This window comes from Anarhichas minor, unplaced genomic scaffold (genome assembly GCF_050575085.1).
Source record: "Anarhichas minor isolate MPS153535 unplaced genomic scaffold, ASM5057508v1 ptg000087l, whole genome shotgun sequence".
Lineage (NCBI taxonomy): Eukaryota > Metazoa > Chordata > Actinopteri > Perciformes > Anarhichadidae > Anarhichas > Anarhichas minor.
Window position 1 is genome coordinate 185,001 of NW_027466533.1, and position 13,819 is coordinate 198,819.

General features: G+C 42.1%; 1 protein-coding gene across 1 annotated transcript in view; it reads left to right on the forward strand.

The window, feature by feature from the left end:
* The window catches only part of LOC142938657 (putative methyltransferase DDB_G0268948), a 3,330-nt gene extending 1,425 nt beyond the window's left edge, over positions 1–1,905 (forward strand). The window contains exons 3-6 of the mRNA XM_076081972.1: positions 1–137; positions 1,176–1,279; positions 1,412–1,549; positions 1,809–1,905. The exon at positions 1–137 is cut by the window's left edge and continues 80 nt beyond it. Of these exons, the coding sequence (XP_075938087.1) occupies positions 1–137; positions 1,176–1,279; positions 1,412–1,549; positions 1,809–1,905 (476 nt within the window). The remainder of the gene's footprint in view (positions 138–1,175; positions 1,280–1,411; positions 1,550–1,808) is intronic.
* The last annotated feature ends 11,914 nt before the right edge of the window (positions 1,906–13,819 follow it).

Sequence of the window (13,819 nt, forward strand, 5' to 3'; positions counted from 1 at the left end):
ACCGACCTCGCTTTCTCCAGGAGGCCCACAGAGTCCTGAAGCCCCGTGGCTGCTTGGCTCTACTCAACTACACCATTGACATGCAGCTCAGCTACAATGACTGCTGCTCACATACACTCAACCAAGTCTGCAAAGAGGTGCTAACAAGAACATTCACCTGAGAGAAGTTATTGTAAATGTCCATGTAAGGCTGTTTGTAAATACAGCACAGGTGTCGCTAATAATATTAACGATGGCTCTGCCCTGGTCCCAAGTGTCCCAGTAATCCATGAAAGTGTGAACGTAAGCTAGTGTTAGCAATACCAGGACCCTGAAACTGCCATCATTCATTTTATTACTTACACCTGTGTTTTTTTTCTACTGTGACATGTCTGCTGTGGAAAAGGCTTGCAATTGAGATGTATTATTTATTATAGAAAATACGAAAAAAACAGGTATTATATTTTTATATATTTCATAGAAATATACACACGTATGTGGTTGTTTAAATGCTTTGTCTATTTGCATATTTAGATTTCTCTTATATTCACCAAAAGTTAGTATTAGATAATGCATTATTAGCATATCAAATTTTAGAAAACTTGTAACCCAAGTCATCTAGTCATCTGTAGTGTCTTCCAAAGTTGATCTTACAATACATATCTTCAAAGGCTATTTCCTCAAAATTATTGAAATTTCAATACATTTCCAGTAGCATGACACCAAACTTTCCAGTTCATTTCTTATCTATATTCATTCTACATTTTCAGAAAACTTGTGATCCAAAAAAAATAAATTTGTCCTAATGTAAGTAATCAACAAGTTGAATGGTGATATCTAAAAAAAGGTTTCCCCCTATGCTTCTGAGGTGTCTTACGTTAATCAAAAATGAACAACAGCATCATCTTGTGGATGTTTTTAGTCAATGAAGCTTTCCTGAGGGGCACAGTTAGCAGTTAATTGCAATGTGGAATATAAATTGGTGTCAGACACCATTAAAATATTAATAATAACTAGCAAAAATATACACTATCTATCAAACACATATAGCTGTGTACTAAAGGTATTGTTAAATAGCTTAAAACACATCAGAGAGGAAAACATATCCGGTTCATGGTATACTGTATATATACATATATGCCGTTATTATTACAGTGGTGACAACCTCATGACTCCCTGTCTCTTGGTTTCACCAGTTTTATGCAGCCTTGCAGCCTTACCGCAGTGCCCACCTCGGTCCCAGCTCTATTGAGATTTACCGGAAGGCCTATGAATCCATCCCTTACCCTGACAAGGAGTGGTGAGAGCATGTTTTTCGTTTGGTCAATTTCTGCAAATCCCATGGCTGGTTTAGAAAAAAAAAAACGTCAGTGAGTGATATGTATGTGAATGTGCAGTACACACATTGACTGTGTTGTTTTATGTGTTACAGGTACGAGTGCGTGTGGGTGGAAAGGCCTATGCCTCTGTCCAGTTACATGGGGTTGGTGGAGTCTTTCTCCAGCTATCAGGCGCTGCTGAAAGACGACATGCAGAAAGCCACCGCACTCTCTCAAGACATCCGTCAAAGGTAAAATGCATAATCATCCATACAGTACAGTATACACATGCGTCCATATTACACACGTTTGACAATGCTCTATAAAAATGATAAGCATTGCTGACCTATGAATTCATTTTTTTTACATTTATCTACATTCTGGAGCAAAACATCCTTTCAACAGATGACATTATTACATGGATGTTTAATGGGTCCGTAAAAACTGGCATATTGGAGAGGTAAGTGAAACTACACCCGCTGACTGAATGATGACACCTTGTCTCCCCAGGTTGATGTCCATAATGAGGGTGACCTCTGTGGAGACGGAGGTGGTGGTGGCTGTGAAGTATTTTTACCTCCTGGCCTGCAAACCGCAGGAAGCCTGATTCCTGCCAGTGCTCGCATTTTCAACGAAGTCATGAAGAACCTTACGCTACCCCCCAGTCTTTTCTCAACTTTTCTGAGTGAAAGTTTTCTCCTAGACATCTATATACAGGACAAGTTAGTTTGTTAGATGTTTGCTACATATGTAAAAGCTCTGTTTTTGACCACAAATGCCAATTGTTTTAAAGGAATTGCTTGAAACTTTTGGTAATACTACTATTCACTTTCATGAGAGTGGAATACATTTTGTCATCTAACTCTCGGCTTTCTGAAACTATTGCTTTTGAATTACACCAAGGGAAGTTCTACAGATGACCAGCTGTTTCTTAAAAAAACAACATGCACACACATTTTATTTGAACATTTAGTGATTTGCGAAAGTACACAGATGATCTTTGTGTGAAGCCTTCTTATGCATTAGCAACACTTGAATATCGTAAATGATCTACTCGTAATGGTTCACTTTCTATGGCTCACCCCCTGTGAACGAAGTATAGAAGAGAAGTATTTGAGAGGTTGTACCATGTACCACTAGAGGGAGACATGTGATCAAAAGTGATGATTGGCACTGTCTTCGTGTGAGACACCATAATATATATATATAACTCTCTATATATATATATATATTATATATACATATAGAGTTATATATATAGTGTCAGAGCTGAGACACGTCTGCTCCTTTCTGCACCAGTGAAAAGTCAGACAGAGAATGACTCTCATCATTCTGAGACATCTTCAGACTCTCTTGCCAAGCTTGAAGGTCTCCTTGAACCTGAGCTGCTTTATAGTCAGCCTTGAGTTTATATTTTTTAAGGCTGATTCCTAAGAGTCTTGCCATCTTGAAACACCTGACTGAGGCTACCTTTGCACCAGCAGTCTAAATGTTTGCCGATCAATCTATGTTAAGCTGCTCTCGAAAGGGAACCGTATTTAATTACTGTGCTTCATCAAAGTAGCCTGCATGTCCATAAGCATTATACACAAGGCTAACCGGAGCACAGAGAAGCCACCATCACCAAATGACACACAGGCTAATAGACTGGAGGGTCAGCTGCCTGCAGCTCCCTCCTTGCATCTTTCCGAACAAAAAAGCTTGCGAATGCGGGTACAATTTGAATTGTGACTATGTGCCGTGCCTGTGATTATTTTTCTTTTTGTAGTTTTCGCTTATGCACAACCTCTTACCTGATACATTTTGAACTGATATGACAACGAATTTGCCGGCACCGCGTCATTTTGGACTACTCGGCTGTGATTTTGAGAAGGCACTTACCCGATGGCAATAGTTTTTCATTATACATACAAACTGGATATAACAGCTATTTTTGTAACTATTTGCATCTCTTTCAGTAAATAATATATATTTGTCTTTTAGTCATTTGCTGCCAATTGGCTGATGCCCCCGGGATAAACCTGTGGATAAACCGGCCTTGCTATAATCTAGCAGGGGACCACTACCACTAACCCCCTTCTCTGTTTGCTGGAATACACCAGAGAGTGGAAACATCCAAGAACACGTTCACTGACCTTCAGTATCTCTGTATTAAAAGAAAAAGTCCCACTGGCTGACTCATGCTTCCTTACAAGTCTCACAGACTTTGTCATTAGTCGTGTTTGTGATGCTTGTCACGGTTCTCACATCTCTGTGGAAAACGCTCTCAGCAACTTTTTTCCACCACTGGCAGATCTGCTCTGACAGAATCCTGCACTTGTTTTTTTTCTTTACTCACATTCCTACAAACACCAAACATCCCAGATGCCCTAACTTGTGAGGGCTGGCCTTATTTAGGTGTTTGAATCTCAGTCTGTGCTGAAGACATTTGTTACGGACAGAAAGTGTAGCGCAGTGCAGTGCAGTGAAGTGTTTAGCCTTCAGTTGTGCTATGCCGGTAGCCGCCGGCGTGACTTGAGACCGTGGTCCGACTGATCGATGCAGGTTTTGTGAGCGGACACATTTGAATGGTCTGCACCTGGTACCACAGTGACGGCAAGTTGTACGTTTTTATATTCTAGCCTTGAGCTATTTCAGCATCCGACTTTGGCCTCCCTCTGCCGTGAAGCCTTTGTAGTCACACCACACAGTCCTACTGTAAGCGTGTGTATGTGTGAGCTTATTGCTCTGTGAAATAGAAAGTATCATTGATCAAAAGAAGGTGAATCACAATGTTAATCACTATGTGTTTGATTCTTGAGTCATAACAAAGGGAACGTGAGTATATATTGTAGAGCAGTGATTCTCAACTGGTGGGTCGCGACCCAAAAGTGGGTCGCGGACCCGTTTTCAGTGGGTCACGGGCCTTTGACTGACAAAAAAAACAAATGTTGCGATTTTATTTTGAAGGGCATTTTTTATGCAGCGGAATTATTCCAGCATTTACGGCGCTTGTTCAGCGGTGCAGGAAAAACACCGACCAATGCGGTGTGAATCACGTCAGGTGATGCAGCTCAGCCAATCAAATATGGGTATTCTGACAAGTTTCCTGACTTGAGTGAGATGTACACACACCGTGGGTACTTCTCAAGTCTCTTAATTGCATCCCCGTTTCCCTCACTTGCGTCCTTTCCTTGCGTCTTAGGGTGCATCCCAAGTCTTAAGCCCTAGCCCTATTTTTAGCCCTCTGCTCGAAAATTGCATACACATACCCATAGAGAGTCCAAGCTCTAACTACAAGGTCTATTTTAATAATTGTTATGCTAGAATACTGGTAACACTTGTGAGATGTGTTAAATTGTGTAAATATTGTGTATATGTTACTGGTTAATAACTGATGTGACTTATGGCACAGCTCAAATGGAAAAAGTTCCAAGTTCGCCTGAAAAAAAGCACTTGTATTGAACATGTGTTTTTAAAATAATGCCTGGCTTGGCCTAAACCCATGCTAAAGTCATAGAACAACACGTGTTACATGTCCCCACAACATATTTTACTTTGATTGAGTGAAGCAGGCCAGCATACATGGTCATAAAAATCAAAGTTTTGATTTTCGGAACCAGCTGTTGCATTGCTGTATACTCATTTTATATACTATATAACTACATATTAACTATATATTCACTTGATTTATCACTAAGAGTGTTCAATACATCATAATAAAGCAGTTTGACACCATTTTCAATAATGTTGAGCAGTTATGATGTGTCATATCTGTCAATCATAAAAATAAATGCCTCATAATGTGTGTCTATGTGACCCTGGAGAGGCCTGTGATCGGCCGATTTACAGGTGTGAAACAGTTTTAGATGCGGGATAGTCCAACGGGAGCCATGCGGGGGTGTTTGATCGTATCTGGGTCTGTTTACTGACTAGAAATCGCAAAATGCTGGCCCAACCCCTCTCTCTACTTGGTTTGGTCCACCTTTCTGAATACCCTGGCATTTTCTCATTCCTCCTCGCAGCGCCTTGATTTCACTTGCAGAGGCGAGGGGAGAGATGCAGGAAGTCGCTGCTCGAAAATCCAATGGAATAAATCCGTTTTTCATCTTCAAAACCATCAAAATGTAAGTTTTTTTTAACCAATTTTTATTCTGGTGACATGTGACTGATGTTGGCTTATAGATATATAACGTTTGAACGGTTTGAAAGAGAGTAATTCCGACGACGCTATTCGTCGCGGGGTCGAATCACGGCCCTGCTACATGTGGTCATCCGCCAAGATCGCTCCGCGCGTTCTCATGCCAGACCAAAACAAAGTATATAGTACGCAGTTTTTTGTCCAGAAAAACGTGGTTTTGTGGTAAAACTTGTAGTACTCTTCTAGATATGATCTTAGTTCATGTATAATTGTGTTTTGCAGTGTGTAAAATGGCTCCCATGGTTGTTTCGCCCAGAATCTCTTTGTTACACAGGTATTATTATTATTTTTTTTTACTTTTGTATTCCTTTCACAAAAGTGAATTGTACACAGGGGTACCCCTGGGGTACCCCCTCTATGTCCCCAATATTGGGGACCCTCGGGTTTAAGAGGTGTCATTTCCTCGATCCTCGCTTGAACCGGAAGTTGTTCTGCACCGCCATATTGACGGCCGTCCCAAAGCTCTTATTTAGCTCTGAGGAGCGAGGAGGGATCTCCGAGGAGCCATGAGCGAGGACCCACGAGAACAGACTTACAGGAAGTCTTTTAACGGCCGACACGCCCCCTCATTGTTCATCAGTCATGTGATTGGACGCTGCAGCCGATCGGATTGATGAGATTTTTTTCAACATGTAAACAGTGAAGATGGATCACAGATTAAACTCAAGCTTTATATTTGATTCGTTTTCTGATTCAACATCTGGTTTAAATAAATGTTCATTGTAGACTGAACAACAAAAGGACCACAAACAACTTTCTTCATTTATTAGAAAGATTTGTGTTTTCATGATCTGAACTTTTATTATGGAAACAATTAAAGTCAGAGGGAACTGGAGAGACGAAACACTTATTTATATATATATATATATATATATAGAAAGAGAGAGCTGGAGAGATGAAACACTTTTTACATCATTTATCATCATTTCTAAAATGAATTTCGTTGCGTAATTTATTTTTGAATCCAACCTTTATTTTACTTGAAATGAGAAGAACATTTATTCATGTATTTCTATGTATTATTTATAATCCATCCAGTTAAATTTGAAAAATGAGAATAATATTTGTTAAAATATAATTGATGTGTACTTTCTTTATTTGATTTGGCTGTTGTTTACTACACAGAGACGTTACTACTACTAGACTTCTTGAATATAGATATACCCAAATTATATATATATATATATATATATATATATAATTTGGGTCGTGGCTTGTCATTAAGGGGTGATAGTGGGTCCCGCAGCCAGACCAGTTGAGAATCACTGCTGTAGAGTGCTGCAGGGATCATGTATTTTTGTAGGGCAGCCCCAGAAGTTAGCGTCACACTGGTTCCAGTGGTTCAACAAAAACTATTACTAAATTATTGCAGAAAATAAGCTCTGTGGCAAACTCAAGTATTTGCATTCGGCAGATGTGAAAAGCTAACGTCAGGCACCCCAGCATCACTCTATACGCAACAGGCCCAAAAAACAAACATGGCACCATCCGGTGAATCCGAGACTTCTTCTCTATCTGTTGTTGCAGCTGTATGAGCACAAAGTTCCTCTCAGATCTCTTACGAACATGGTGCTATTATTGATGGAAAACCTCTCCATCCTGTGAAATACGATCTCTTCCCCCACACGCTCAGCTTTAAGTGAAATGTCGTTATTGATCTATTTTTGAAATACGTCTTTTCATCATATCATCCTTCCTTCTATAATACAGGACATCAGTGTCTGCCACAGACTTCGCTTTTATACACACAACACACACACACACACACCTTTGGCCATCATCCTTATAGGTAGAGTATTCATCTACATGCAATATTATGAAAGGGATACTTCAGGAGTCACTCACAACCTAAAGTCCACCCCAAAGGACTATCAAACAAAACTACTTTTCAAGCCTCATGTTTGAATATACAAATATGAGTTACAACTCATTTGCATACTCATTTGTATTAGTCATGAGAAACACCTTTCTTCATCCTCCCATATTCAAATCAAAGTGTCCGTGTGTGTGTGTGTGTCTAAAAGAGAAAGAGAGAGAGAGAGAGAGAAAGAATTTCCATAATTTTTTTCTGTGACAGGAGACTCACAAGTTAGCCATTAGCTTCTGTATGACATGCACCAGGCTTTCAGGAAACTACAACGTAAAATCATTTGCGTCATCATTAGACGTTGCAGAGAAAAGGCTTCAGGATTGTTATGACGAAGTTTAAAGTCCAGACAAGGACACAGGACATTTAAACCAGGAGACCGGTGTGCGTGTTTCAGTGTTTGTGATGCATTTTCCGTGCTTATGTTACATTGTTTTCGCGTTACTTGGTTTACTTACTTATTTTAAGCCCAACTATGATGTTTCTCCTAACTAAGTGGTTTTGCCGCCTGAACATGACCGAGTGTTTTTGCTTGACTTCACGACGTTAACCGTGTGTTTACTGCGACCGTGCTCGTGCGGCTACCCAGTGCGTTACAAAGTGACGCCAAGTTGTCTGAGAAAGCGCCAGCATGTGACGAGTGGGAACGAGAACGTGTTGCAAACACGTGCAGCGTGAGTCAGACCGACTTCATAGCTGTTCTGTCAAACGGTGAGCACCTCTGGCGTGTCTGCTGCGCAGATGTTCCCATCCCTCTGGATCAGGGGAAAGACATTTGTTAATTACACCATTTGTCTAACTAACTGAATTGGTAGAAGGATGTTGTACTCACACAATTTGTGCATTAATAATATTCATTTTCAATAAAAATGTTTCCACTTTTTGGAGTGTACTGTGTTCCTCCATAACAAGAGGCATCAAGAGGTACAAAGGGGGGGGGGGGGATTCCTCCCATGATTCAATACATAGTCATGTGGTAATATAAGCTTTTTTTGAGCCTATGACTCTTTGTACTTGCACACAACACGCATTACATCAGATGTCGACATGCCGGAGGACAGTACCACAATGTATTGCCACCAACTTTTTGTCTGCGTCAGTGCCCTTTTTCTATTAAGTTACACACTCTATTTCTGAGTCTCTAATGGTAAATTTATATCTAATGGAACCCCGAGGGAAAAACGGCTGTTACTGTAGGAACGGCTGTCCTGCAATGTGTTCGTAGTGGCTGTAAATGTCTTTTTCTGACACGACAAATTGGCGCTTGGTAGATGTTAACCTGAAACAGAGAATCAGACTGAATTAGAGACTCACACTTCTCAGACTGCTGCAGTAACTGCTGCAGTACATTTAACTCAAATTTAATTTAAATGCTCAATAAAAAGTTAGATGCATAACTTAACGTAAAAAAAGATCGTTTTAGATCTTGCGCTCTTGCACATAAGTAATTTGCTTTCTCCGATTCATTTCAAATTGAGTATCCTGACTTTCTTAACAGCTTATAGTGCAGCAGAAGTAAAGCAAACACGCAGCATAAAATAGGATTTGTGACATGTGCATTAGTCATGTTGTTGCAGAGTTTTGTTTTCCCCTTAAGTAGACACTACACTCACATCTAGGTCATGTGGTCCAGCAGGGAGAGCAACGCCCCCGGTGTAACACTTTGTTTTTATATGATTAAGATCAGAGCCACTGGGGCTACTGCCACTGCAGTCACAGTCTGATTTAAATGACGGGCAGATCTCAGTTTAATGTACAAGCAGAGAAACTGGTGGTAGGCTATAACACTCATTATTTAAGAAAATAGGAGCGTTGTAAGTGACAGAGGTGACAGCTCAATTCTTTGTGGAAGTTAAAAGAAAAAAATTCTCAGTTGAGCTAGGTCCCAGAATCCTATGGTCCAGACTCAAATATCTCAACAACGATTGGATGGTTTATATAAAGATTCATGGTGCCCTGAGGATGAATCCTCCTGATGTTGGTGTTCCCCTGAGCTTTAAAGCTACTACAAGAAACTTTAATTTTGTGTTGAATCTGGCGGCCCCTGTGGATGAAAGTGGTAGTGCGGTCCCTGACGATGAAATTGGTAGTGCGGTCCCTGTGGATGAAAGTTGTAGTGCGGTCCCTGACGATGAAAGTGGTAGTGCGGTCCCTGTGGATGAAAGTTGTAGTGCGGTCCCTGACGATGAAAGTGGTAGTGCGGTCCCTGTGGATGAAAGTTGTAGTGCGGTCCCTCATGATGAAATTGGTAGTGCGGTCCCTGTGGATGAAAGTTGTAGTGTTTCCGACCACCAGATTCCCTTTAGAACACCTTTAATTTTACTTCAGCATGGTCTGAGAGTCTGCCCCACGCATTGCTGGTTCTGGTTCTCCCGTTCCTCCCAGCAATACGGCCTTGGTTTCTAGCAGTGTTTTCCAGCGAGGCGAGAAGATATTGCTGCCGGGTGCTGAGCTCTCCACCTCTCGCTGGGACTCCAGGTCGAAGGCGGCAGCGAAGCTGGATCCGGGTCTGTCCGCGACGGGCTGGTCGCTGGCTGAGGCCGCGCTGGAGTCTGAGCTGAAGGAGTTTTTGATGAACCTGCATGATTTCATCTGACTTTGGGCGGAATCCAACCCGGTGGCACCGATGACAGGCATTAAGAGGAACTATATTTAAATAGCCAGACCTCTTGCTGATGGTCTTATGATACTTATGTAGGTCATGTAGAGGCATCACTTTAAAATTGAGACTATTTCATAATCAGTTAAATTCCTCATAGTAACTTTAATCCAGAGCCATCTTTAGGTTGAAATTTTAATTTGTCCAGTACTTTGGTTTGACAAAATACCTGCAAACTTGATGACATTCCCATCAACCCCAGATTGTTTTTGTGTTGTACAATAAATATTGCACGACCTGTTCAGTGCATAATTAACTGAAACATCACTGAAATAAACTAATCTCAGTCATGGGCGTGAGGTGAGACCAGTTTATTGCCCTCGAGATGACCCAAACCCTGGATTGTTCGCAACAGAGCAGCAGGAGACGAATCCTAATATTTTTGTATCTGGCACGCAAACAACAGATGTCTTTTTTGAGTTGAGCGGAACATTTTCCAAGTCACTGTTGTTCTGCAGACATCAAAGTTAAAAGCTAAATTAGCGGTAGGACCTGAAGGGATGGGTTGGATTTGTGTGGGCTATGAAGGGAGGGAGAGGTGGGGTGATTTGACAGTTATGAGATTACATTCCTGTACGTTGTTGCATTATTCCACCTGAGGGCTGTTGTGTTATGAAACCAGTAAAGATAATGTTGAAAAAAAGAAAGTCTGAAGCTCAGTTAACATTTCAGTTTTCAAAAACTGTCGTAAAAAATAAACAGAATTCTGGAATTACTTAGGGGGCATCCGCATCATTTAATTACGCCCTTCGGTTAGAGAAGCACAACAAACTTTTCTTATCCCCCTCTTTACATTGTTGTTGAGCTCTGAGACTTAGAAGTGACAGAAATATTTTATTTCAAAGTGAATGCCTTCATCTTCTGTACTGAATTGTCTCTTCAATGGGTCGTCTGAGGAGAGGGTGGAGAGTTTCATTTGTTGGAATCTTCAGTGAGTTCAGAAAAGAGTCCTCCCTCTCTAGAATTCTTTTTATTTATTTATTTTTTCTCTTCTTTCCTTTTTATTTTATTTATTCTTGATCCCTTCTCTGACCTTCTGTTCTCAATCTCTTCCTCCTGACAAGGCTTCACCTCTCCTGAAACCCATAATCTAGTAAACGTTTATGTGTAAGTGTTGATGTTAAAGTAAATTTGGAGAGAGAGCGAGAGCCCCGCAGCGCTTTAACTACGTCTGAAAAATAAAACTTCTAAAACTTTCCACGAACTGTCTGTTTGAGTTTATAGAGGGAGATTTTAGAGGAAGATCTTAAGTATCAAATACAACCTTTCATTATTAAAGACTACTTTATTACTCTGTCGTATTTTTTTTTTTTTTTAACTAAGCAAGCAATCCACTTCCTGTTTACACCGTCACGCGCATGCCCAGTGTACGTTAATGGTCACGTGCTGTCCGCCTTCGAAGGCTGCCGTGTGGACGCAGATCAACTCGAGAATGATGCTGAAACTCCCGTGTGGACGGAGATCGTTTCTATTTGACAAATCTGCATCCAAGGAGAAACGGAGTAGTGTGGACAGGGCATAAGGCCCCAGTTTACAGAAGATGGGAAGCCCATTTGCTTCAAATGTAAAGGGGAGGGACATATCGCAAGGGAGTATACACGGCGCAAACCAGAAAGCTAATCCACTACCACAAATGCATCTATTCAGGAAAACTAGCCACCTCGGACGCCAAGAGCCAGGCAATCCGAGGTGAGACTAAAGGCTCTAAGACTCTTAACCGGGAGCGGTTTCTTGAGCGTGCGGTGGGTGAGTGTCGGGAAGTTTCAGTTCAGATTAGTGGCGTGCCAGTTAAGTGCCTGTTAGATACAGGGAGTCAGGTTAGCACTATTTCAGAATCTTTCTTCAGGCAGCACCTACTAGGGAAAGAGGAGGATGTGTTCCCCGCAGCTAAGTGGCTCAGGTTGACTGCAGCAAACTCTTTGCCAATTCCCTACATGGGTTATGTTGAACTGGATATGGAGGCTATGGGGTTAAACATACCAGAGTGTGGTTTCTTAGTCGTCAAGGATCCAGTTCCAGAAGAGTCAATTATCGAGAACAAAGAGTTGAAACAACCGCAGACAAAGAGTTTTCAGGTCTCATTGGTATGAACATAATTAAGAGATGCAAGCAGTTGGTTAGGGCAGAGTTTGACACTACCCTTGGGGGAGAGCTTGATCCAGACTGGAGGGAAGTATTTCAGCGTGTACAGACATGTGAGGTAGCAGAGAAAATATCTGCAGCTAGGATAGCGGGCCGAGATGCAGTACACGTACCTGCTGGTTCTGTTGCCACCGTCTATGCAAAAGGAATCAAACCAGCATCTGGTGATAGCACCTATTTGGTGTTGGAGCCAGCTAAGACACCATTGCCGGGTGATCTTGTGGTTGTGCCCACTTTGATAGAGGCTACAAGGCGTGTGTTCCCAGTGCAGGTGGTGAACTTCTCTCAGGAGGATGTATGGTTGCAGCCTAGGACCAGATTAGGCATCATGTCTCCGGTGGAGTGTGTTGAAAATGACCAAACAGAGGTACGCTTCCAGCGTATCTCAGCTGACCAGGAAGAGGTGACTGTTGACCAGAAAGACAACTCAGAAGCAGGCAATGATGTTCAGTCAATACTGGACCGGCTGCACATAGGTGGTACAGAGGAAGAGCAGGCTAAACTAGCAGTGCTCCTAGCTCAGTATGCAGATGCGTTGGCTTTCCAGGATGAGGACCTAGGTTACACAGACCGGGTTAAACATGAGATCCATCTGGTAGATGACATACCCGTAGCACAGCCCTACCGCCGTATACCCCCTACACAGTATAGCGAGGTCAGAGAGCACATCACTAAGCTTCTAAAGAAGGGTGTCATCCACGAAAGCACGAGTGCATATGCTTCACCGGTGGTTCTTGTCAGAAAAGCTGACGGGAGTCTACGGCTATGTGTGGACTACAGGAAATTAAACGCAAAGACCCGACGTGACGCTTTTCCTTTGCCTCGCATTGACGAATGTTTTGATGCCCTGCACGGTGCGAGATTCTTTTCGACTATCGACCTTGCTAGCGGCTACCATCAGGTTGCAGTACATGAGGATGACAGGCATAAAACGGCCTTTACAACACCTTTTGGGTTGTACGAGTACTCTCGGTTGCCTTTCGGAGTGTGTAATGGGCCAGCAACGTTTCAGCGACTGATGCAGGTATCAATGAGTGACTTGGTGCTGCAAATCATGCTTGTGTATTTGGATGACATTTTGGTGTACTCAGTCTTCTGAAGACCATCTAGTGAGGCTTGAGAGGGTTCTGCAGAGGCTGAAGGAGACAGGGCTCAAACTCAAGGTAGAGAAGTGTCACTTTTTGCAGTCCGAGGTACGTTTTCTGGGTCACCAGATATCAGCCGAGGGTATTGGCACTGACCCGGAGAAGATAGCTGCAGTGCAACAGTGGAAAGTCCCCAACACTGTAAAGGACTTAAGATCATTCTTAGGCTTCTGTAGTTATTATAGGAGGTTCATAGAGGGGTTCTCTAAGCTGGCAGGCCCACTACACGACGTGGTTAATGCATGCCTCAGAAACAACAGTCCATCCAGGTCTAAACAGCTGTTTGGAAGTTCATGGACTGCAGAGTGTCAGGAAGCTTTTGAGCTGTTGAAAGAGAAACTCACCAGTGCTCCTTTGTTAAGTTACGCTGATTTCTCTCTCCCCTTCACTGTTGAGACAGATGCCAGTAGTTTGGGATTAGGTGCTATCCTATATCAGCAGCAGGGTAAGAAGAAAAGAGTGATCGCTTATGCCAGTCGGAGGCTGCGTAATGCAGAGAAAAATGACAGAAACTACAGTAGCATGAAA